Source organism: Asterias amurensis, chromosome 17 (genome assembly GCF_032118995.1).
Source record: "Asterias amurensis chromosome 17, ASM3211899v1".
Taxonomy (NCBI): Eukaryota; Metazoa; Echinodermata; class Asteroidea; order Forcipulatida; family Asteriidae; genus Asterias; species Asterias amurensis.
In genome coordinates this window covers 16,047,472-16,073,690 of record NC_092664.1, presented here as the reverse complement: position 1 = coordinate 16,073,690, position 26,219 = coordinate 16,047,472, and the positions used below count along the sequence as shown (strand labels likewise).

The following is a 26,219-nucleotide window of genomic DNA, read 5'->3' as shown; positions in this document are numbered from 1 at the left end:
AAACACTTCGAGCCGTCGTGCTTTGAGAATCCGGAATACACTACACATTGACATGAAGAGAAAAGTCTTTTCTAAAACATGACGCCATCCCAACAATTTTGTTTAGCTAGTGGTGAAGTCGAAGAAGGTACCTGAAAGACGTAACGAACCTATAGGCGCAATTGCCTAACGTGAAAAAAACGTATTGTTTCAACTTTGACAACTTTGAGGGAATTTTGAGGAATCCTCCTCCTTCAGCAAATGTTAATTTCCAATTATGGCGGACAGAATTCCCCGTGAGACATCGGATTTGGCTTAAAATGTTTCAAAAGAGGGCGCTATCATAAGTAGTTTGTTCACAGTTCGCCATGGGGACAGAATCTCCGGGGGATACGGAATCCTGCTCTGCCAGGTTAGAAAAATTAAGGGGAGGATAATGATGGTCATGGTAACTGGAATCAAAGACAAGTCCCCAATGCATGCTTAAACTAACAACCTTGTGAGGCTCAAAGATGCAAGAAAATATGAAAACAAAGCAACCCCTGCATTTGGTGTGCTTTCAGAAGGGGAGATGCCTGGGGCCGGAGTCAGGATTCATGCCTGAATTGAAACATTAATTATGAAACATTAATTATAAAAACGGGGTGGGGGGGGCAGGGAAGCGTGTCCGCCGGAGATTCGGACCCCCCCCCCAAAAAAAAAAAAAAAAAAAAAAAAAAATCGGGAACATGGGGTGGAGAGTATGATGATTCGATCAAAAGAGGGCACTATCAGAAGAAGTATTTACAAAGTTTTATCAAGGGTCCGGGGGGGGGGGGGGCAGAATCTCTTGCAACAGGGTTGGGCACTGTAAGTTCCCGACTGGGTTTTTAGTATAATCAACAGCTCTCCCAGGTGAACTCATTTTTGTATGGCCATTAATAATTTTTGGAGTATACTGCCTATGAGCCCGTGTCCCAGGGAATTTTCAGGAGAGATGTTGGTACACAGTTTGCCATGGGGGACCGGATCTCCGAGGGACAGAGTCTCTTGCCACACCGGGATGGGTGGAACTAACGTTATTATGAAACACACATGCTGTGCTGAAAGTGTAAAAAGTGATGCAAGACGCCCCAAGACCCAAACAGCGCCCTCACAGAGAGCTCATCTGAAGACCATTGTCTTATAATCAGATTAAGAGTGCATGCACAGTTCCATTGTTTTACACCAGGGATGCCGGCTCCTGCATAAAATTCAGATGTGTATGCTGAGGGCACGTGCACGTTTTTAAAGGGCGTTATTAGCGGCCTCATAAATTAGTGAGGGCGCTGCTTGAGCGTGTGACGTCATGCAAGGGTCTGTCTTTTGGTCTACCCGACACACGGGTCTATTTTCGCCGTATAGCAAGTAGTTTGTTAAAGTTTGGAAAGATAGTGATGTTTTATTAATTGCTTTTAAATAAACAACAATTAACATTTCGAGGTGGGGGGGGGGGGCGGCTGAAAAAAAGAGATACACAGAAAGAAAAAAGTTAAGGCCCTACGTATGTGCCCAAATGTTGTCGGACCCGACATTAGTCATTATTATCTGGCGGCTGTCTACCACAAATCAAGAAAGCTTTTAACTTTCTCGAATTACATTTAAAATTGTCTGCATATAATTATTATTATTATTTTCAGACAAATTAATATTAATATTGAGACAAAGATTTATTCCCCTAAATTGCCGTTTGTTGAACCGGGGGTGGTACTTTTTGTTGACAGCCACACCCTCTTCAAGCATGCTGAATTATTATTATAACGGGGCGGGACCGAGCCGCTGATGCAGCAGGTGTATTGAGGCAGGGTGGCTAATAGGTACTCTGGGTGCGTAGATGATAAATTCAATTACTTTGAGCGAGAGTGCGTGGATCATCTCAGTTGTAATAAATTCATTGATTATTCTGATTTCCTCCCGCCCCATCTATGGTGTTTGTACCTGTGTGCCGGTGAACCAGGCTACGTGCAATTATTATTGCATAGCACTAGATAAGAATGTACCAGAATACTTCGTGGATGATCTCATTCATGCCATTGACGAATTTCACCGTACTCTGACCAATGGTGCCCGTGGTAACAGTGACGTTCTAACCAGCCCGTGTGATTCATCGCTGGAAACCCCTCACAAGGAACTGCATTTGGCTAGCTAGCCACTGTATGCATGCGCTATGTAGCACTCATAGGAGGAAGGGTCTTCCGAGGTAGTAAAAAGGCTTAAAGTAGGGCACTTGCATAAAAGTAAAAATAATAATTAAAAGAAGTATTTAAATGATTTATTGTATCTCTTTAAATCCTCATTAGTTTTGTATTGTCACCTTTTGATGTTAATTTTTCCTCGAATTATCGTTGCAGAAAACAGTTGGGAAAATACTGTTGGCGTATGGATATTTGTATTAATTGTGGTGTAAATAAGCAGTGTAGTAGCCGCCATTTTATGATCCTGACCCGACTGTCTGCTGAACTTGAACCGTGAATATTCGGCGTTTCCTTCGTATATTGTCAATTTTCCCTTGGTTTCAAGATGTCGGGTGAGGGTGGAAATAAAAGAGAAGAGTGGGTACAACGTGCCAAGCTTGCTGAACAAGCAGAGCGATATGATGACATGGCAGAAGCCATGAAAAGTGTGACACAAGATTTCGGAGATTCATCGGTTCTGTCTAACGAAGAGAGGAATCTACTTTCAGTCGCCTACAAAAATGTCGTTGGGGCTCGGCGTTCGTCTTGGAGGGTTATCAGTAGCATCGAGCAGAAGTCAGACAGCAGTGATAGAAAAAAGGAAATGGCAAAGGTGTATCGGGAAAAGATTGAGAAAGAATTGAACGAAATCTGTAAAGATGTCCTGGTGAGTTGACAAAATGTCATGAAGGGTGGGCCGTCTGACAAAAATGACAGCCACAGTTCACTGACTGCCAAATCATGGCATGTCATCTGTCCTCATATCTTGTCATGTTCGCAACACGTCACGCATGACATGGCAATTGACATATTAATTTAATAATAATATTTATATGGCAGGTACACTGTGAAGTTATCATCTAAAAAGGCAGTGTTTTTTTAATAGACAAAGTTATCGTAAACATGTCAGATAATTTATTTTAGAGCGACAGCTATCCGTCAAGGCGTCATATCCATTTGTTGCGCACTGTCCATGCTGTCTGTGTGGTTGAGAGGGAGTTGAGATGCCACTGTCAAAAGCAGTACAGAGTCTAACCCATATTTCCGTTATTCTGTGCATTGTCATTTTTCGTAGAATTGTCAGAATTTGTAGTTGTACGCACCAGCTAGCCCCACTTCAAGTGGCCAAGGATAGCTGAATCCTTAGCCACACGTCCACCCAATTTCCTCATGCAGCTAATTATGGAATACAAAAATTCTCGCGCGCTATCTACGAGCCACCCGGCATTATAAACCGGCTGAATGTGTTCACATAACTCTTAGCTTGCTTTGTGTGTATTGAAAAGTGAAACAAATAAAATTTTAAAAAGAAATTTTTAACGATAACTTTGCTACTTATCGCCGACTCTAATTTCATCGTTTCGTGCACGGCGCAGCCATCTTCTTGGAATATGCGAATCAACATGATGTCATTGGCCTGCTGAGCTGTGGGCCTGTGAGGGTGCGAATACAAATCAACAGCTGTTTTATGTCAATTAAGCTTGTGTATTTTTTACGCGCACGTGCTACATTGTACATAGTTCACGAAAAAGTACACAAGCAAACAGCCGTTGATTTGTATTTGCGCCCTCACGGGCCCACAGCTCGGCAGGCCGATGACGTCATGTTGATTTTCATATTCCAAGATGGCTGCGCTGTGCACGAAACGATGAAATTAGTGCCATGGCAGAAACTTCTAGCTATGGACGGGAAATAAAATCTGCCGATGGCGGCGCGAACACGAATAACTGAAAAACGGGTTAGACTCTGTACTGATTTTTTTTTTATAGATTTTTTAGATTTTGTATAACTGGACATCCTATGCTGGATTATACCATTCCTCTGGGCTTTGAATGAATGTTGTAGGTAGGTAGTTGTAGGCCTAATCATGGTCTGATGGTAGGGCCTAATGAAAATGAGAAATAATTATGTAGTTTAAACAAATATTAAATTATTAAACAACATTACTAACATTAAAAAAAATTAAGCGGGCACTTCATTCAATTCAAACAGCGCGCCGCAAATTTTTCATGATTTTGTTGAGAAAAATTTTGCTTTAAAAGTTCAAACGTCTCGGCCTTCATGGTTCCAAGTTGTAAGTTCCTCCCTCTATCTGATGTTCTGTCAGTGTCAACCTTTTTTGGAAAGGTAAGAATAATCAAATTATAATCACTGACAAAAAGAACGTCTCGCTCTCAGTTTGAGCCAAAACTGATGGCTCCTCTGTGGATCAAAATGAGCCAAGACTGCAGAGTGCAGGCCTCAAAATATTAACTGCAGGCCCCTGCAAGAACGAAATTCAATACAAGGCCTGAGACTGGCTCAGTTAAAATTGAGCCATGGGCTCACACTGGCGCAACTTAGCAGCCAGATGGGTTTCCTTTTTTTCGTAAACAACAATAAAGACATAATGGCACTGCACATGCGCATATTCAAAGTGACTGATTTTTACTGTTCAAAACATCGTCAAAACACTTTCGTAATGACTTTGTTTTCATGACATGGGAATCAAACTGTACAACTATTTCCCTTAAAAACTGTTTGACCTTTTATAGTTGGCATTGAGAACACCCCACATACAAAGTAAGATATTCATGATGATTAACCCCTAAAAAGCATAGGAACATGTAATGTTGGAGTGATGTAAAAATCCTGACCCTTGGACTTGAAACAAAAATGATTGTGGACATCAAATAAACAAGTTCAGCCCTATATTTGTATATAGAAAGGTGAATAGGCTAGGCCTGAGGGTTAATGGCATTTTGGGGGGCGAAGACGTGCTGTGTTTAATCAGTTCGACCAATTGTAGGCCAAAGGGTTTATGTAGCCTTCAAGCAATAACATGATTATTGTGAATTCAAATCAGATTTAGCAACCAGGGGTAACAAATCGTCATTTTTGCAAGGAATTTGCTTTCAGCACAGGGGCTATGCAGTGGAATTTGACATGAAATATCTGTGTATCAAATGTCCAGGTAAAGCCCCTGTGTATTAAATTAAATTAAATAGTGTGGGAATAGCTCAACAGCTTTGGAAATGAATGATATACAGTATGAATATTATATAAATATAGCAATGTAAACAATTGCTCACTGTGGAGTAGTTTACTTTAAATGTAAGGAAGTGAACCCCCCTGTTTATTGATGTCACAATTTACTCTCACTTGTGAATCCCTGTTGACCATTGATTTCTGATGAATGTTGGTTTTCTTATTCCAAGGCATTGTCAGTTACACCATGGACGCTAAGTTAAAGGGGCTGTGTGATCAAGATCAAAGCAGACTTAAGCCAGCTGTCCATTGAATGATAAATTCTCATCCAGTTACTGCAGACTTGTATGCGCTCACCTCTACATAGATTTGGCGAGGGAGGGTGCGCACATGCAGTTACTGGGTGGGGTTTATCATTTTATGCTAAGCCACAGGCCTGCTCTGATCTTACAACACAGCCCCCACATGTGGGTTCAGCCATAGATCTACAATGTAGCTAGCTCTATGGTTCAGCACACTGCAATTGTGAATAATGACCATACAGTATAACCCCATTTACCCAAAAAAGAGAGCCCCAAATTGCCATCCATGAATCTGTGTCTAATTAGCAGCTGATTACTACGGAGTAAGGGTTGGATATTATCCTCAAGGGGAAAGCATCTTAATGAATTTAGCATGGCCAGCTGGCCCATTTGGGCAGTAGAATGTGTTGTCCTTACAGGAAGGTGTAGGAAAAAAAAGATTACATAATCAGCGGCTGGAAATAACAAGGAGTCTTTATTTTGTGAATTTCCCAATGCTGGGCAGTGCTGCTTACAATGTATTCATGAATAAGGTACAGTGATCTGAGCAGTCAAATTGCCACAACTCATCGTGCCATCATGGTAGTGAATTGAACAAATAAATTGATCAATGTCAGTTATAATACAAAAATAATTATCAAATTGTTTGTCTAAAAAAATGTGAAACATTTTGGCAAAATTTTAGTTTATTGAAGAAAGTCAGTTGTCTGTGTCGATCGCTTTCTTATTAAATCCGAGAAGGGAATGGGACATTAGCAGCGCCGATTAAGCGATGCATATGTTATGTGATTTGTGGATTGTGCATCTGCGATGCCCGTTTTGTTACTATGGCAGCATACATGAAGAATGGGGGGAAAAAAAGAGTGTCAAAAAATAGTCTTGCAATTTGCCAGGTTTAAGCGTCATTATGATTGAAGATGTTCTGCCTGTTAAGTGTTGTAAACATGTTGCACTGGCTGTGTATTGTGGCACAAGACAACTATGCAAGAATAAGTCTGGATGTACTTAACATGTCTGGACCATGTAGATGCATTCCCCACACAATATCATGTTTCAGACCGGCATGCAAGTAGTTATAATAATTCAAAACCACAGTGGATGAAATTGAATGGACTGCGAGTTCGTACATGTAGGCTACATTGTACATGTACATGTAGGACAAGAAGGGTTAATTAATTCATGCCAAATCTTTTTAATAAGTCCCCATGTTGTTTTGTATGTAGCCTAATTAGTTAGTCTTTAGGTGCTTCCTTATTGCGTTATTAAAAAATCCTAACATTGGGTTCTTTTGTTATTTGAAAAACAACGCATTAAACTCAAACTGCACTATTGAGAAAGCATTTGAAATATGTAGATCTTGTAAGGGTATATTAGGACCTCGGGAAAACAATACACAGAAAGGAGATTGGTTTTTACATGATGCCAGCCCCTGATGTGAGAAATAGTAATTATGAGAGCTGTGAAGAAGTGAAATTATTTTGATAAATCACAAGGTCACAAAATCATTACTCGTTCAACATTTGCATTGATGGGAATTCTGAAGTGGATTTAGCCTAGAGAAACGTGAACATGTTTCCTTGGAATGCGAGGAGTCACTGATGCACTCCCAGATGTACAGGGCTACATCATACATGTAGCCTTGGGATCAAATGCAAATTGCAAATACAGTAGCAAATTCATCGGGTAGCAGTGTGCCAGATGAAAGACTTTGTTTTTCAGTCTCGCGGGATTCTCAATGTACATCTTCAGTGCGCTATTTACCCAAGTGTCTATGCTTCGTTTTTGAAAGGGCAAGGGCACTACTAGGAGCTTATCCTTGATGAGGGAAGTATTATTTTGGGAGGCAATCGTCTTGTTGCCTTTCATGGCCTGATGTACCAACATATAAAAGAGCTGTTCTCTAATTTAGACATAACTGTTAGCCCAAAGGCTACTTTTCAGTATATAATAAATTATGCAGAAAATCTCTAATGACCTGTGCATTTGTACTTGACAAGTGAGAGTCATACTCATACCAACAAGTTCATGCTAGAGATTTGTCCATACCTAACATTCATTTAATTTTTTTCTGACAAAAATCAACAGTGGTCAGGACTGCCTTGAAGATTTTCATACATGAAGATGCAGAATATAATAGAGTATAAAACAGAGGAAATCGTGCTTGTTTTATACAAACTAACAGATAAAACAAAATATGCAGAGTGTCTTCCTTTTTGATCAGCACAAGGCTGTATGTCATTCATCATCTGCTTGCTGATGTATTGACCCCTCATGCTAAGCTCAACATCACACACACACACAGAGACTCTGTCGTGCCACGCCCACCATTTTGGGAGTAAAATTGCACCTAAACATGCTCATTCCAGTTGCGCAATACATCATACATGTATAACCGTGGAGGTAGAAATAGAAACACACATGGATGTTGACTCCGTTATTGTGGTGATGACCTAGGGTGAATTGGGTCAATAGCATGCGTGAAACTAAAGGTCATCAACATAAAGTCAATAATTTGTACATCCTCGGGCTATGATTAACCATGGCCATTCCCTTGCTGATGAAGATGTTTGCTGTGATGCCCTTTCTAAAGGCCTGGTACTAATTTATATTTTTCTCAAACAAGAAGGAGGGTCTATTTCTAAGCGAGCAAGAGCAGCATTATTCAATTTCAGACAACCAACAGATGCTTTACTTGCAATGATTGATTTCCCTTGTATAGCAGAGCAAAATGCTTTGTAAAATGTGTCATTTAAAAGTCATCATTTGCTACTTGATATCACCACTCTTGTGTGAAAAATTTGTCCAGTTGAAATATTTTGCTATGCAAAAATGCTGGATGAAATCGTTCCCTGACTTGTATGACATTTTGATAGATGGAAAATGATTAAACGTGCATTAAATTGTGCAGTACTTGCATGCTAAAACGTATACTAATATGCCTGTGATTATTTGCACAGAACTTGTGGAAAGTACTGAGCATACAGTTAACACACATCAGTGTAACGGGTAAAACCGAAACAACTTTTCTTTATCCCCGATGCAAATTTAACATCTATGGAAAATTACTAAATGGTGACAATTTGTTTTTATTTGCAGACTTTGTTAGACGAAAAACTCATCAAAGAAAAAGTCTCTGATGAGAAGGGAGAAAGCAAAGTATTTTACCTAAAGATGAAGGGCGACTATTACCGGTACCTCGCAGAGGTAGCACACGCTGACAAAGCAGGTAAGAAACATTATACAGCACACCTAGTGCAAGATGGGATGGGCACATTATTCAGTGTCTCCCTTTCAGTGTGACCGCTAGCCTAATGCCTCTTCAAAAATCTGAGGACCAGTGCAGTCATGGAATTTCAAAGGGCACTTCCATAAAAGTTAATGTGAAACTTTTGAAGGGCATCAAGGCCAAGGTATGAGACTGCAGGTAATTCAAGGCCTGCAGTGAAAATTCTCTGAAGTGGTTTGGCTGGCTAGTTCAGTGTTGAAATGCGACCTTAATTAGTATGATGGACTTGTGACACTCCTTCGTCCCAGTGAATGACCAGCTTGTTGGTCCTGCTGGCGAGTCACTGATGAAGTTAATGGCCATCGACATGGAATCTCTTTTGGAAATGATGGACCCAATGGAAGACTTTTTGAAAACGAGTGTGACCGTTGTACTCCCAAGTTCTTTCCCATTGTTCTCAGGGAGGAAAAATACACAAAGGCCTGTTGTTTTAAATGTTTTCAATTTCATAAGAAGGGTCTTGTTAGAATCAATTACTCTTATTGGATACTGAGAACAAGACCAAGATGGTGGCAGCATGGTAAGGTCTGTTAGGTTCCTGAGGTGTCAATGCGTTGTCATGTCTTGCAAATTTTTTCTAACATTGAGGAAGTTGCCTCCTTGAGTGGATAGCAAGCGTGACTTCAGTTCTTTTCATTGCAGGCATGGAATGTCATCTTCGAGAGGGCAAGGCCATTTATTGGAAAATCTTACGGAAAACTCATTGGAAAATCTTACAGGTCTATGGTTATTTTTGTAAGTGGGCACCAAGTGGCAACGGAGGCCCCAAGTGTATTTCCAGGCCTGCATTGCAAAGACACGACCTCGCAACTTACGAAAGACTTCGCTTTTTGCTACGATCAAGAAAACCAGCAGATTTTGTATTAGTGGTGATGTTAGGAGTCTTGCACAATGCGCACATTCTTGGGAGTTAAACTGTGCATGAAGGAATGCTCAAAGTGATAGGAATGGTAGCAAACATTCTTAGGAGGTGCATTCCATGTTGTGCAGTATTTATTCAAGGAGCTTTATCTCCAGACTTGTACTCAATGATTTGTGTTTAAGCGGGCATCCATAGAAATGCGTTGCAATAACGATTAATTTTATTTCATTCTTTCCCTCTGCAGAAATCACTGAACAATCGAAACAAGCATACGACAAAGCATTCAAGTTCAGCTGTGCTGAAATGCAGCCAACACATCCTATCCGCCTTGGTCTGGCTCTCAATTTCTCAGTATTTTATTATGAAATTGTAAACAATCCAACCGAAGCGTGCAAGCTTGCCAAACAGGTAGGTACACTGTTCTTAACCAGGGCCCAATTTCATGGAGCTGCTTAAGCACAATATTTTTGCTTTTCAAAAAAATCCTTGCTTAGTAAAAAGATTACTGACTAAGGCTCCACTTGACTGTTATGCTAGGTAAACAAAAGCTAAACACCAGTCACAGGCATTTTATATGGCATAAAATTTTGGCCAGTAACATGTGTAAAATAAGCAAGCTATTTTCGTGCTTTAAGCAAATTGTTTTGCTTAAGCATCTCCACAAAATTGGGCCCAGATTAGTTGTACGGGAAGGCTTGAAATTAACGCTGGACTGCAGGCTTGAGGCCACATCGGGAAAGTGAACTCACATCAAGACAAGCCATGGGTCTAAAAGCCTTGTGTATAAGTTCATACCTCAATGTGTACTATCTTGGCAAAAACATTTTTGACAATAATGATCAAGATCTTTCATTTTTAATGAGTAAGAATGGATACTTGATACAGATCTTTTCTTCTTTTTCGAGTGGTGTCGTATTTCTTGTTCAACCCATTTTGATTCTGGGCCTGTATGCGTAAGCTTTGAAAGGGCAAGGGCACCAAGGCATTTTCTCCTTGGTAAAGGTCATCATTTAAGAACAATTGTAAATTTCTACTCCAGCATTGCAAGGGCAACAAGGCAAAGACCAGTGACTGGTGGCATGGAGGCAATATCCTTTGTTGCCCCGTGAAGTATCAGGCCTGCGGTTCATTTTGATATTCAATGAAAAGGGCATTGAATTTTGTAAAACATTGTTGGCATTCTCTTTTGATTGTAAAGACCCATTTGTAGTTGATCAAATAGTCAGTGACCTTATGTTTCAAATGTTGACCTGAAAGTGTATCAAACAAAATGACATTTTCACTTGAGGTTAGAAACTTGTAAGGTTTTGTTCCTTTTATCTATTTCAAAATGAGTGCATCACATAACTTAATTTGACCTTTGAGAAATTCTTATAAATAATTAGTTGGTGAGGCACACCAGGCAGTATACAAAATAATAATAAAGGTGCCTTCTTATATAGCACGCTTAAACATACAGTATGTTTCCTGCAAGGTATGTGGGACTACGGTTGAGTTATGAGACCTACTCTTTTTACATAGCACAGGTGTTGTGGTGCAATATGCTGCCCATCAAACAAGAAACATTGGGACAAACCCCTTTCCTTTATGAACCATGTATGTTGTGGCCTGACAGTTTGAATAGCACATGACATAGGGCCACTGATTTTCCGTTTCAGAAAAGTGCAAATTCCGTTTGGCAAAAACATGAATTCCGTTTCAGGCACAAAAAATTCCGTTTCATGTTTTTTTAATTAGATAAAAGGTTGTTTAATACCCAGGGACACACTTATAAAAATCAATTTGAGATAAGTTGCACTGCTGACTTCGTAAAATGTTCATTTGAACTGACAATTTTTTTAAATTGTGGATTGTTTTGTATACTGCTGTTCGATGAAACAAAAACATGTAGTCGGGGTAAAAAGGTTGCACTGTGACTGCAGTATCAATGCACATGATGTGATAGACTTGATTCCAAGTCTAAAACTGCAGTTGATTCTCTGCATCAGCCACATTGTAGGTTAATGACAGGAGTGTAATCCACAAGAGGGCGCTGTTTCAGCATGATCAAAGACTTGGGAACAAGTCTATGGACGTGACCGTTCTCCATCCACAAAAAAAATGTCGGCCATTTTGTTTTCGCTTAGGCGACAGAATGTTGACAGTTTACGGTTTTATTTTAGACCTTTCCGAGATGAAAAAACATTGTATGTGTTCTTATAGATCATAGGTAAGCTAGTTTGTGTATTATTGTTGGTAAAAGAGAGGGAGAAAATGCAATTTGGGTGAACAAAAAATTTAAAAAACGTGCCGCGCATAATGCCCTTTGCTTAACCATGTTAACAATAGTGTGTACATCATGTGTGTAAACATGGAGGATGGTGTGAAGTAGAACAGAATGATCCACGGTTACGATCTCGTACTTTTTAATGGTCTGATTTCTGATGCTTTTTTAGTTTAACGAAAAGAATCTTAAAAAAAGAATGCAATTTCAATAGTTTTGGCGTCAAGAAGAAGTAGTAAAAAAAAAAAAAAAAAAAATTAAATTTTCTGAAATCCCGTTTTCCGTTTCTAAGGGCGGATTCCTGCGAATTCCGTCCGTTTTTCGCGATCGCGGAAAATCAGTGGCCCTAATGACAGTCTTACCACTGTTAGTGTGCCACACCCATTTCTGATAGGCAAACATTGATGCTTCCCACTAGGCCAACCCCCATCCCTCTTAAGTTCGGTTCATCAAGCCACCAGTCTTTCCTTTTAATTCATCCTTTAAAGAGCAGTTTGACAAGGCTGCTCGATTCAGGTTGGAGGAAAAATGCTTTGTGAAGTTAAAGGGACTGTGTGGTTGTGATCAAAGCAGGCCTGTGGCTGTACATGTATGGAATTATGAACTCTGAAATCCAGTGTACACTTTGAGCTGTGTCTACGTTAGCCCTGTAAAGTCTCAGAATGTTCAGGCTAGAAATTACATGGAGGCCTCGGAGCGTTGCCCCTGGTCTTGGCCTTATTGACCTTTCAACACTTTGCTATACTAAAACATTTTACAATGGAAGTCAAGTGCCCTTACAAAATGAAAATGGCCTTGACTTTTCAAAGATGAAACTCCAGGCATTAATGTTGAAAGAAAAAAGTTGAATCTAGTGACAAAGATGGTGGTCTGGATCTGGGTCTGGTTGTTACTGTATCACTCATACAGGAGACTGGCATGGGCTGAATAGTTTTAAGTGAGCCCCCTTTAAAAGTGGTCCTCGCTTTTTGTTGTGTTTGTTAACAATTGTACTTGATTTTTAATTTGTGTATGTAGGCATTCGATGAAGCCATCGCCGAACTGGATTCACTGCAGGAAGATTCATACAAGGATAGCACACTCATCATGCAGCTGTTAAGAGACAATCTCACGGTATGCTAGCCATCATCCAAACATAACAAGAACCACACGTGTTCATGGAATATGGAAAGATCAGGCACTTCTGTATCCCATACCAACAGACAACAGCCAAATATCATGCCTGTATTCAATGAGGGGAAGTTGGATATGGGACATTGAAGTGTTTTTTTTCCCCATATTCCATGAGTGCATGTGTGATAACAAACTTATCTTCAAGCACACTTGATGCACAGCTTAACGCAATACGAAGTGTTGGAAGAATTCAGGGTTTCGCGTATACTTGGCTTAAAATAGTGCATGTGAGGAGTTACAAGCGCAATCAGCAGATTGAAATATAGGTATAATTTGTCACACTTCATGTTGCTGCTATGTTCAACCCCTCAGAATCAAGTACAGTTGTATTAAGTTTGCTTGAAGATAATACTTGTTAATCCCTAGGTGTCGGCAGACTTGGCAGGTAAATCCACTTTTCTCTGTAATTTGCACAGGCAAAGAACTATGTAAACAATATAAATTTCCCTGGTTAGTCTGCTGCCACTTTGTTTTCAAAAGTCTCCCGTTTATAGTATTGCCTTTGGCGTGACCCCCTTCGTCAAGGCTGCAAAATGAATCATCAGCATTTAATACTCCAGTATGAATTTACAATTTCCTCTTAGGGTGCCCTTAACCACATAGACAATGTCTTAGTGCCCTTGCTGCCCTTTCGAAAACAAAGCTTAAATTCCTGGTCTGCTGTTTTTTAGGCCTTTTGCAGAACAAAGGCTAGGGCTTAGTCTTCAGCTTGGGCTCCGTTAGTAATTTTGAAAAACATATACTTTTGCTACAAAACGCAGAAATGGGATTGGTGCCAGAGCCATGGTTGCCTAAAGGGTCTCAGAGTCAACACACATTAAGTACGGTGACCCCCAAATGCATTCACAATCCTTCATGTAGGGGCCTGTACATGTATGCTTTGTTTTTGGAAGGGCAGGAGGGGCATCCAGCCGTCGATTTCACAAAGAGTTAGGACTCGTCTTATCTCGAGTGTAGGATTAATACTAGGGTCTGCATGCTACAGTGCAGGGATGGGACTCGTCCTAAGTCCTAAGATTAGTCTAAAGTTAGGAAGAGTTTTTGTTAAATCGACTGCAGGCATGTTCTCCTTGGTAAAGGGCCCCCTATGAGGAAATTGTAAATTTCTACTGGAACATTTTATGGGCACCAAGACAATGACATGGGGACATGGAGGCAATCGCCTTTCATTGCCTCTGAAGTATCAGGCCGGCATGTACTATTTAGGTCCTTCCATCAAATTTTGGCTTTGGTATTTTTTTTATCCACAAGACCTCAATCCTTGCCCTTTCCATCACTCCTGAGGCCATGTATCACAAAGACCTTTATCTGTATCCAGACTTTGTGCCACATGTTGAAAAAAGGTGTGTGTGCTGAGGATACTTTTTACAAAAGCTCATTAGTGGATCCGATTGGTGTAGGGGTAAGTTTCCACGCCGTCCACTCATAGGACCCTGGTTCGAATCCCGCTATTTTGCGGGCCATCATTTTAGCTTTTACAAAATGTGAATAATAATAATAATTTGAATGAATGACTTGCAATGAAATCTTTTGTTTTGTTTTCTTTCAGTTGTGGACGTCAGATACTAACGAGGGGGAGGAACAGGTTGATGCAGACTAGAATCAAGGAATAGACGTAAATGTAGTGTGTTAGTGCCCATGATGTTTTGCTCATGCTGAGAATGTAGACAACAAAATATATAACAAAACAAAAAACCAAAAAAAAAACAACCTATAAAAACAAAAACCCTAAAAAGTTTCATCTGTTCACCATCCAGCACATGTTTTTTTGTTTTCCATTCTCAGTTGTTTCGCCCCTGATTTTCCTGTTTTTTTTTTTTTTTTATTTTATAGAAAAATGTAGCATTTTTATCAGGTTTGTATCATTTGCGACACATTTATTTGCTATCGACTTAAAGTGTAATCAAAGTTTTTTTTTTCCAGTTTGAACAAATTGGGTTCTTCAAATGGGAAAACAAAAACTACATTAATTTATGGTTTAGAAACAAATTGCTGATGCTTGACATATAGATACCACAGAAATACTTGATTGTGCAGAAGCAACTTACCCAGAAGTCACAGACTTAAGGTAGAGGTCTCTGCCCAGTGCCCATTAACCAACATTTGATCAAAGTTTACACTTCCAAACCGAAAGATGGAATTTTTTTTCTATTTCCCTTTCTTACGATTAAAAAAACACATCTTGGTCTTGATCTTGGTCAACAATGTATTTCCTAGCGTAGCAAAACAAAAAATGAGCGAGAACCATTTTGACTTTATAGCCGCAGTGAAGAAGGAACAAAACGCTTGCCCTTAGTGATTTAACACTTGGGCTTCAAGGATAAAATTATTGAAGCGGTATTTACTTGATTTAAATAAGTAGGATGTAGTGTATATTTTATCCAAGCAACGCCTTTCATGATTGACATGCACCAATAGGTTTAGAGAGTTTGCCATAGTTGACACGTCATCCTCCTTCTCGGGTGTTTAACCAAAGAACAAGCTGCTTGTTGGCCACAAGATTTTCAACCTTGTCCCTGTGGAGCTGCAATCAGAGGGCCATTTATTCTTCATTGCACTGTTGCCAAGTGAAATAGTGATGCTCGTTACCATGCCGATGCGTTAACTGTTTTTCTTGGTCTACTAGCAGGCTTAATATGTATGGTAATAAAAAAAATCTAAAAAAATATTTAAAAAGAAAAAGTCTTAAAAAAAAAAAAAAAATAGCCAAACAGAAATTTAAAGATGTTCTTTATTGATAACATTTAGTGGTCTCATGTTAAAGTGGCTTGGTGTTGATGTATATTAGTGCTAGATATTAGTGACTGACTTGTACTATTATTAATTGTCTAATTCTATTATACTAGCTATCATTTTTAAGCTGTGAAAGGGACATGTTAAGATAAATGGCAGCCTGTTTGTTATAATGTACAGTCCAAACTCTCATTAATCCACCAATACACATATTGGATGCATAGGACTGCGTTGTATGAAACAAAAGAAATGCATTCAATATTTGTTTTTATATGGCTCACATGTAGATCCTTGCCATTTGATTTTTTTTTTTTTTTTTTTCAAACCACAAATTAGACACAATTCTGAAAATCCCTTTAAAAAACCCTCATAAAAAGCTTGGCTGACTCTGTGTAGACACCAACCTTATCTGCCAGTCATGTCCTTCTGGATCTACACTGCACATATCAAGCGTTCTAGGACTCTAGATTTGTTAGCGTTGCAGAAGTATACAGTGGCAAACTTATGGGCGGTATAACGCGTGTTCCAGCAATCAAATGATGAGGATCAATGTGTGTGGTATATAATGTTTAATAATGTACATGTATGTAGTTGATGGCATTACAGGTGCTTTATGTTGGCCTGGAGTGAGATGTCCTTGTGTAGTGTTACAATGATTTTATGTCTTCATTTCAAGGGTTATTTTCTCGTGTTTCTATCATGAACCCATTTGATGATCTGCTCAGTGTACTCTTAAACTTATTGATGATTGTTTGCCTGTGTACTTGCTTCAGTATTAATCAAACAAAAAAATATTGTGTATTGTAATGAATGATTGATTTTGTTGTTGTTGATTTTTTGGTTTTGTTATTATATTGTTGGCATGGGCGAAGAAGAACCTGTGTCGGTGTGTGGTCACATTGCCTAGTCTAAAATGGCACTCAAACAAAAGAATGGCAATCGGTCAGTTGGATCTTGTGAAGGGTGGTGTTTTTAAGAAGTGATAACAGCGGTCGGGGGACATTGTGTTTTCATATTGTCTGTGGGCCACGCTTGTAGTCGCTCAGTAATTTGGTTTCCCTTAAAACCAAACTGCTGAACTGATGATGTGGCTATGCCTATGGCTAGAAATCCTTCCCTTCATTGTGGTATTTGCAGCCGATAGCCAAAGCGCCTAGCCGAAGCCGATTGATCCACACTCTATGGTCTAGCCTGCCACACATTACAAGTAGTTGATCACAGTGTAATGGAACCAGACTACTGCAATGCTGTGCAAATTCTTGATCAAGGGGAATTGTTTACTTGTCATAGAATGGGTCAAATTGTTGAACACTCCTTGTACACGTAAAGTGCATTATCTTTTTTGTGAAATGTTATGTTGTCCCTCCATTTGTGTAATAATGGTAAAATAAAAAGTCTGGGCAATACATGTATGACAAGTTATTGTTTAACAGTATCTCATTGGAGTGTATACAGTAATAGAAAGCAAAACATTGAGAAGAATGAAATTTAAGAATGCACAAAAAACAATTCCTGGTATGTCTCCACATTTTAAAAGCTGCAGGTTTGAATAAAGCTAGACTTATTTTACATTATAATTTGAAAATGCATATCTATAATATTGTAAGTTTACCTTTTTTTTATTTGGTTGTTATTTTGTCCCAGTTTTTTTTTTTTTAAATGTTTGTTAACATTTTAGTGAAATATCCATGTCTAGATTAACGACACTGCTTGATTGATAGTTATCAAGTTTCATCTTGGTTTTCACCCAATGAACAAGTAATAAATATAAGAAAAGCATAAATTATTCAAACTTACGTCTGTTAAAATTAAGTATGTTTGATTCAACCGGCAAAACAAAACTGTAAATTTGAATGTGTTTTGTTTTATTCAAATATAGAAACTGATTTTATTTGTGCCAATGTTTAACTGCATCTTTTACAGTAGAACTAGTTTGGTGTATGTATAATATAAACAAGTGGAACTGTAAGAATGGCAAATGACAAACCTAAAATGCGATACGGGCAAAAACCAAATGGGTTTCCTCCAAAGATCGATGTAAAGCTGTAGGCGTTTGATGTATTCACTGGACGCCATTTTAGTAAGCAACTCCATTGATGCAACAATGGATCTGAATGCCCAATTTTATTTTCTCTCACCAGCTGCGAAGAATCGCGCTTATGGATGCACGTATTTTGCTCTTGTGTACATGTATGTCACAGGTTAGCAGGAGATTTTGTTTGTTGCTTGCATACTCCCACATTGCTAGGCATTGTTTGCTTACTTGCCGAGCGCAGAAATTCAGCGCTTACCCGCTGATAAATGGTGATAGCAAGTGCTGAATAAACCGATCCATTGAGCTCCGCCCTGTTGCGTATGGACCAATCACAACGCAACTAAGGTCTGACGAATCTACAAATCAAGTTCGATATGGGTGCGCGCGTATGCTTGGTGCGCGTGGTAGAGTTGTGCAAAAAGGCATTGGAGAGGCTCACGTGTTCTTGATACTTGTGCGTTGTGGGCGGAGACTAATGGATTCAGTGGTTAGCAGAGCCATGAAATTGGGCCCAATGCAGATAAAATGACCATGGCTTTCAACGCTTTAACAAAACAATTTCTTAATGGAATGGTGCCCATGCCATACATCAGGTTCTCAAACTAGAAAAGCTCCTTGTGCTGCTGTACGATCTTTGGTTTACACTAAAAACAAAAACTAACCGAGCATCGGTGCTACTTGTATTGTAGTGAACAATCATCTCCTTATCATTCACGTCAGGTTTTTTAAAATCTCTTATTTCTGAAGTTCACTTGATGTCGATTTTGATAAGCCATGGAGTAACTTATGTGTGCATCACAGTTGAAGCTTAAATCTTGTAACATCACATGTGACATGAATTTGGACTCGTTACAGGCTGTGTATTAATGGATATAAATGATATATAAAAAAACCTAAAAAAAACAACTGCATGTATTGCCACATCTGCTTTTCAATTATTGCAAGTTGGTTACCAAAAATATGTCCGCCCTTCTGTAAGGATTTTGTTCAGGTAGTGGTTTTTTTGGTCCTTTTTTTGTCTGTAACTGGTGCAGTGAGACCAATGGCAACGAGTTTGTGCATTAAATGTGACAATCATCAATGGAAATTGAATTGTTGATTGGTAAATAATGTTCTAAAAGTCAACACCAAGTGTCTTTGTCTATTATAGTAAGCTCAGCAGCAGGCGATAACAAACTCATAATTGCCATGTTTATAGACTACCTCGTAGATACTCGCAGTACTCGCATGATAGTCTTGGATCGAGGTGGATGCTGGGCTAGATACTGACAAGATGTAGCCACTCAATTTCATAAAACTTGTAAGCACAAGAAAACCTTGCTTAGCAAAAACAGGTTACCAGCCAACATTCAATGAAGTTTACAATGTTGTGACTGGTTCCCCAGTCTTTTTTTGCTCAGCAAAGAAATTTGTAAGCAAATTTGGTTAGCAAATAAATTTGTTAATGTTTTGCTTAGCAGAAAATAATTTGTTAAGCAGTTTCATTGTGGCTTTATGAAATTGAACCCAGCATGTACCTCATTCTAGGTTATGATTGCTTGAACACCCAAGTATATGTGACAGAGTCTACGCTAAGAAGCAAAACAGATTTCCCTACTAATACATTTTGCTGGTTCACTATTAATATTCTTGGCAACCCTTATAACGAATGCCTTCAAATACTGCATGAATGTCAAAGTTGTGTAACCAACCTCCTGGTCTGTTGAATTGTTTCGACTTGTTCTTAAACACCAAGTAGAATAAATGGACATGAACCATTTCAAAAACAGTGGTGTATCCGTCATATGCGTCTTGTCTTCTCTTCATTGCATGTGGTTGAAGGTATATATGATATGATTGGTTGTGACTTGTGGTGAAAGGTGGGGGTTGGGGTGAGGGGGAATTGACCGATATTTAAATAGAGCGTAGCGGGGTTGGGTTGTGGAAATTAGTTTAAGAAGTTGTGCCATACAAGCATGCAGGCCTGATACTCCACAGAGGCAACAAAGGCGATTGCCCGGTCATTGCCTTTGTATCCTTGAAATGCCCCAGTAAAAATGTTCAATTTCCTCGTATAGGGTGCCCTTTACAAAGGAGAAAATGCCTTGGTGCCCTTGCCCTGAAGCATACATGCCCGAGCATGGAATTTGGTACACCACTATTACTATGAGTATATCACATGACTGATATTTGGCTTTAGGGCCAGGCTATCACAGATTTGATCTTTGAAGAAATCTTGGTGGAATAACTTGCAATGGCATCCATTTTTAAATGGTGAAAAATACTTGTTCTCCCCCACCTTCCATTTTTCAAACTCAAATCTGTGATGGCCCTAAAGGAACATATTTCTCATGGCATACTCATCTTGCTTTATGCTTGGACTGTCCCAAGCTCCAAGCTTGTAGCATCAATGGCACAATCCACGTCAAGCCGCTGTACTAAGCGTTATTATTTTTGGGGAATTTGATATTTAAAGAAGTTAGCACCACCAGAAAATAAATTTGCAATCCTTTTTTTTGGATTCGAAATTATGTTGGATTCAGAATCCATAAAATGTGGACTCTCAAACTGTTATTATCACTTCCATATGAAGACCGAGAACAAAACTGGAAAGGTAAGAAGTTTTCCCGTAGGGTAGCGTTATGGCTAGCTCTCATCATCGGTCCTAATAGTTGCCATACAACTAGACCGATGATAAAAAAAAGAGCCAGTACCAGCCCAACAATTAAGTTGGACTACTCACATAGGGGAATTCTAAAGACTGGGGTAGTGCTCCACAAGATTTGAAATGTGTTCAAAGTCTCTGTTATTTTTCAACTACAGGGACAAAGGAAAGAACACAACATTTTCCTGAGGGATGCAACAAATAGAAGGTGTGTTTACTCATTACATGGATGTATAAATTAAGACTTGGGGTAATATCTGTCAGTGCCAATTAGGTTTTAAGTTTATAGCTCCATGGTTTTAAGTAAAAGGGCCAGTATCTGGTTCTGAACGTCTAATTTGACCATAGAGTAAGGGTTTGACCATAGTAATAGAGCTATACAGCTTGACAAATCCAGTGTGGTCTTGGTTCGCATCGCAAACGTACGTGCAGCCGTGTCTTGTGTAAAGCTCCCTCTGTTGTCAATGTGATGCAATAAAGAAGACAGGCGTAGCGAACCAAGACTACATCTAGTGCAGTGGTACCCTGCCTTCAAGAAGCCTGGAATTAGTGTACAAGGAGAGGTTGCACGGGCACCACACTAAGTAATGTAAACAAACAACTTTTTGTGAAACACGAAAATCAAAATGTGTGCGGGTTTTAGACTTGTAAAACCTTTCTAGGATTGTTAAAAACCATGCTTTAGAACGATTCAAACGGCCCATTCCTCGCTGACGCTGTACACAAGTAATGCTTGTTACCTCACTCCCAGTAGATTCAACTATGTCGACCTTTTCCGGACACTACCAGCAGGCATGGCAGGTAAGAAGTTTGACCGTGCATGTGACGTGTGTGTGGTGGGCCAAATCGGTGCCACGCACTACCCACCCCGGGCAAAAATGTTACAATACAACTGGCTTGTTCCTTTTCGAAACCATTCCTCACACCTTCCCAGAAGCCGGAATATCGGATAGCTTTGTAAAAATTGTATAATTCAATTGACAGTGGATCGAGGAAACACACAGGAAGGTTTAGACCACTTCCACACTCAACACTGTACCGTGTTATATAAAATAAAAAGCCACGCCCACACAACCAATCAATGCAGACTCAGTATAACTTTCTTACCAACTTTGTTGAGTGATATATGAAGAAAGAGAGTAGTTGCGATAACGTAACCCTCCTGCCGACGGCGTAGCCGGAGGGTTACGAGTCGCTTCAATCGAAAAACGGCGAAATATTTTAGTCAACAGATTTGCTGCAGTCCACCCAGTTTAAATTTCAAGCCCTGACAGTTTTAGTTGCGATAACGTTACTGCAACTCTATTCAGTTAACATCTCTTACTTTATTCCAGCAGATGTCATCATCATTTCAGAGTGTCAGATCCTTCTCCCATGATTGCCAGCCTCAAACTAAAATCTTTATCTTCAGCGTACCGACCCATTGCCCCATGTGTGGAAAGTGTGTTGATCAGTCTAGTGTGACATCCCCAGTGGCACGGTATCCGTCACCGTTTCTGTCGGCCCATGGGGTACCTTACAGCTTAGTCATCAAGCCAACAGTTAGTGACTTTCTCATGTGAGTATTCAGTTTTCAGTTTTCCGGGTGACGTAGTCGGACATATCATCACGTTGTTCGAACGGTTTTAGCTTTCCGGCGTGTTCAGTTTTCCGGGTGACCTGTCAGATACCGCCGCGAGTACCGTACTGTAGTTCTCTCAGCAGTGACCCCAAATTGTTTATATTACGATTCTTTTCTGTGTAGTCACATAATCTCTTGCCCCACTCTTTACATGTATTCATGGGTACAACTTTAGGCAGGTCACACTCTGCTTGCATATAAAACAACTCATACGATCCACGCGTTTGCCGCTAGTTGTACTCGACTCGTGGACGCCGCCATGACAGCTACTCCGGAGGGTAACGGACGAGTCAATACGGCACTAAAAATGGACTACTTTCGCTTGCTGTGCGCAGGCATCGCATGACGTAATGCTACCGTATTTGGTCATTCGGAAAACTGAACACAGCGGAAAGTTGAAACCGCCACACCGGACAAGCCAGCTGTGGTCTTGTATTTTCCAATTCAATATTAAAGATTCTATGTCAGATTTTTGGCCCCAAACATTAATAAATAGATTATTTTTGAGTGAATGGTATTTCAAAGAGTATCACCCGCTCTAACGAAAAAAAGGTTAACTTTTACATTTAATGGTCAGGAACCATGACAAAAATTTGAAACGTTTCTTAAAAAACACATAAGAATTGGTCACGTGATATATTGTCGGGATCCCGTCAAACACTAATTTTGAGCACTTTATTTCACTGCTACTAATAATTGGCGGACTTTTTCGAGCAATGGCTCAAATGAAAGCTTGTAACTTTCTCGACCCCCATCAAAACACCATTGAATTTTAAATCAAAATTTTTGGGTCAAATCGGCCAAAAATCTGACCTAGCATCTTAAATAGGCAACCTAATGGCTTTGTGAAAATTACCCGATTGTATCTTTCAATTCTCTTGAGTATCAATGCAAAGACAAATGAGATCTATGGTGTATGTGTACAATGTAGATAGTCTCTTCAGTGCGTGCTTGTTCAACTTATTTTGAAGCTGGTCTTGTAAAATAGATTGTGGTCTAGTGAACACAAGCTTTAAAGGGAACACGTTTGGTAGTTACTCAAAACAAATGTTAACTTTAAAACTGACTTGGTAACGAGCATTGGAGAGCTGTTGATAGTATAAAACATTGTGGGAAACCACTCCCTCTGAAGTAACATAGTTTTTGAGAAATAGGTAATTTCTCACTAAAATAATAAAAGACTTCTAGCTAGAAGTCTTTTATTCCTATCTGAAAGCACACAAATTCGTCCAAGAAGGGTGTTTTTTCTTTCATCATTTTCTTGCAACTTCGATGACCGATTGAGCCCAAATGTTCACAGGCTTGTTATTTTATGCTTATGATGGGATACACCAAGTGAGAAGACTGGTCTTTAACAATAATTACCAAACGTGTACCTTCCCTTTAAACCCAGCATACCTTCGGCCTTGTTGGATATGAGTCAAGGCCGCGCTATATTTTCCAATACTTGCAAGAATCACCATACTTTGCAAAATATTTGTGCAAACTTTTCTGAACAATTCAAAGGTGCCTGGTTTTTTTTAAGACAACCTTCTTTCTTAAAAATCGTACTCTATTGTGTTTCATTCACACACTGCAGTTCCTATGGACCAGGCCAAAATTTACACACAGGATTAACTACTTCCAAAGGTAGAGTGGAATGAACTTTTATCCATTTATACATGTAGCCACACTATTGGGGTTGAACAAAGACAATTTACTTGAGCAGGATTTGAACCAATGACCTCCGGTTTAAAGTGCCAAATAGTTTTTTTCAGATCATGTTTAGTTTAAATAGCAGAAGGCTTACTTAATTGTTTAAAATATCCAAACTTATTTGGTAACAAGCAATGGACAGCTATTGACAGTACAAAACATTGTGACAAATGGCTTCGTCTGAAGTAGCATTGTTTTTGAGAAAGAGGTAATTTCTCACTAAAATAATTAAAGACTTCAGGCATCAGAAACACACACACACTTGTGCAAAAAGGGTGTTTTTTCTTTCATTGTTTTCTTGCAACTTCGGTGAGCCAAGATGTTCACAGTTTTGTAATTTTATGCATACATGGATGTTGAGATTATACACCAAGTGTGAGTACTGGTCTTTGTCAATATTACAAAATGTGTCCTGGGGTGGATTTCACAAACAGTTAAGACTAGTCTTATCTTGAGTTAGGAAGGGTTACTCGTCCTACAGTATCTTACATGTGTAAGACTAGCCATACGTGTTTTGTATCTCCTAGGACTAGTCCTAACCTAACTCTTTGTGAAATCGACCCCAGTACCTTTAAGGGTTTTGCCATTACTTTTTTTTTCAAAGGAAGGACAGTGGTTTGGGTTTTCTAGGTCATGAAGAAAGGTCAAAGCAGTACATTTTCTCAATTCCATGTGACCCATTTGCAGGATCAGTATACAGTTTTGATGAATCAGGAGTCCATTTGGAGTCTACAGGATGGCATCAGTGTTTGACGGTACCTTTAGTGGAGGAGTATGATGAGGAGATGAAGAACGGCTGGGATGGGAGACTAGCAGAGGCTGCTGTGGAACCTCAGTGGTGTAGAGAAAGGTTGGTGTGAAATTAGTGCACCATTCCAGGCCTAGAATTACACGCATGCCTCGACCTCCGTTGCCCCTGGTCTTGGCCTTGCAGGTTCCCCTTCAAAAGTTTCCCCTTGTCTTTAAAATAGTCCAATGCAAGTGCCCTCTGCAAAATGTAGATGGCCTTGCCCCTTCAAAGATAAAATTCCAGGCATTCACTGCAATATCAGTCTTCATATAATTGCCTCTCATTAAAGAGTTTTTAGAAAATAGGACGTGCTAATACATGTTCCGGCTTTTTCACACTCACATGTGGGATATTTTTAGGGTTTTAGGAGACATACGCTTTTTGGCGACAGTTATTTTTTAAACTTTATGCTCTCCTGGGCACCCCACTGTTGTTTTACTTTGTTTTCTTAAATATTTTTAATGTATGTACATGTGCTTGTAAATGTGATTGCCCGAATAAATATTATTATTATTATTATTATGAGGAAGGCATTTGCCATAATTGCTTTGTAAAATTGAGTAGAGGGTACCAGTTAATTCTGCTCTACCGGCCAGGCTTGAGAGTCATCATGGCTGTAGATTCAAAGAAAATTGTTGTGTGTTGTGGCTGAGCGGTCTAGTTCACCAAAGCTTCCCTTAAAATATCACTTGCTGAGGTGCTGTAGTTTTTGAGAAATGAGTAAAACAAGTCATTAAAATAATTTTCGTCTCTAAAGATAAAATTATTTCAGCATGTAAAACGTATTTCCGAGACATTGTTTTAACTAATTTTTCAAAAACTACAGCACCTCACCAGTTTTTAAGTAAGGTATAGCTTTCTACTATCATTATCTACTATCATTAAATGGTGTAAGTTAAATGTAAATCTGTGGACATTGTGTTTTGTGTTTTAATAAATAAATAAGTCCCCTTTTCTATTCCGAAATTGATTAATTATTCTTTCATCTTTTTGTTTTACATGTTTCAGATATCAAGATGATGGACACAATTGCTTTGATTTTGTTATAAGCTTCTTAAATTTTATTGGCTGCAATCCGATCCAACCAGAATGCAATCAACCAATCACAAGAGAGAATTTCTGCCGTGACCTCATCATGCCAGTGACCTCTAGAGCAGCAGGGTACATTGGAATCTATCAGAGTATTGATAAGTATGGTTTCTTAGTTCAACAAACTGCAAAAAGGTGACGGAGAGCGGCACCATTCGGTTAAACATTATTACTCTGGACACTTTTGGTAATTCTCAAAGACCAGTGTTCTCACTTGGTGTAGCTCAACATATGCACAAAATAACAAAACTTTTTAAAATTTGGCTCTCAAAGTTGCGAGATAATAATGGAAGAAAAAACACCCTTGTCACACTAAGTTGTGTGCTTTCAAATGCATGATTTCTAAACCTCAAAATCAAATTCAAATATTTTAGTGGAGAATTACTGCTTTCTCAAAAACTTCTTTACTCACAATGCTCACAATGTGTTATACCATTAGCAGCTCTCCATTGATCGTTACCAAGTAAGTTTTTATGCTAACAATTATTTTGAGTAATTACCAATAGTGTCCAGTGCCTTTAGGCAACTTACTAGGCTCTTGCACTCAAATAATAATAACAATAGTGGCTTCTTATATTAGTGCTCATA

The 26,219-nt window shown here is 39.2% G+C and overlaps 2 protein-coding genes across 2 annotated transcripts; both read left to right on the top strand.

Annotated features, from left to right (window-relative positions):
- The first annotated feature begins 2,406 nt into the window (after positions 1–2,406).
- On the top strand, positions 2,407–19,573 carry LOC139949852 (14-3-3-like protein 1). Its single transcript, XM_071948404.1, has 5 exons — positions 2,407–2,838; positions 8,537–8,666; positions 9,833–9,996; positions 12,869–12,964; positions 14,574–19,573. Exons 1-5 carry the CDS (start codon positions 2,518–2,520, stop codon positions 14,622–14,624), a joined length of 762 nt encoding a protein of 253 aa, XP_071804505.1. The 5' UTR covers positions 2,407–2,517; the 3' UTR covers positions 14,625–19,573.
- A 1,464-nt stretch (positions 19,574–21,037) lies between these two features.
- LOC139949851 (MKRN2 opposite strand protein-like) lies at positions 21,038–25,770 on the top strand. Its single transcript, XM_071948403.1, has 5 exons — positions 21,038–21,237; positions 21,774–21,994; positions 23,637–23,686; positions 24,440–24,602; positions 25,551–25,770. Exons 1-5 carry the CDS (start codon positions 21,166–21,168, stop codon positions 25,768–25,770), a joined length of 726 nt encoding a protein of 241 aa, XP_071804504.1. The 5' UTR covers positions 21,038–21,165.
- The last annotated feature ends 449 nt before the right edge of the window (positions 25,771–26,219 follow it).

What these genes read in the sequence shown, in the direction of transcription:
- LOC139949852 (XM_071948404.1), top strand. Translation starts at nt 2,518, where the DNA reads ATGTCGGGTGAGGGTGGAAATAAAAGAGAAGAGTGGGTACAACGTGCC. An exon ending in CGTGCAAGCTTGCCAAACAG is followed by an intron (nt 9,997 to 12,868) that starts GTAGGTACACTG and finishes TTGTGTATGTAG; the next exon opens with GCATTCGATGAAGCCATCGC. An exon ending in TGTTAAGAGACAATCTCACG is followed by an intron (nt 12,965 to 14,573) that starts GTATGCTAGCCA and finishes GTTTTCTTTCAG; the next exon opens with TTGTGGACGTCAGATACTAA.
- LOC139949851 (XM_071948403.1), top strand. Translation starts at nt 21,166, where the DNA reads ATGCTTGTTACCTCACTCCCAGTAGATTCAACTATGTCGACCTTTTCC. An exon ending in ACTACCAGCAGGCATGGCAG is followed by an intron (nt 21,238 to 21,773) that starts GTAAGAAGTTTG and finishes TTATTCCAGCAG; the next exon opens with ATGTCATCATCATTTCAGAG. An exon ending in AGGATTAACTACTTCCAAAG is followed by an intron (nt 23,687 to 24,439) that starts GTAGAGTGGAAT and finishes ACCCATTTGCAG; the next exon opens with GATCAGTATACAGTTTTGAT.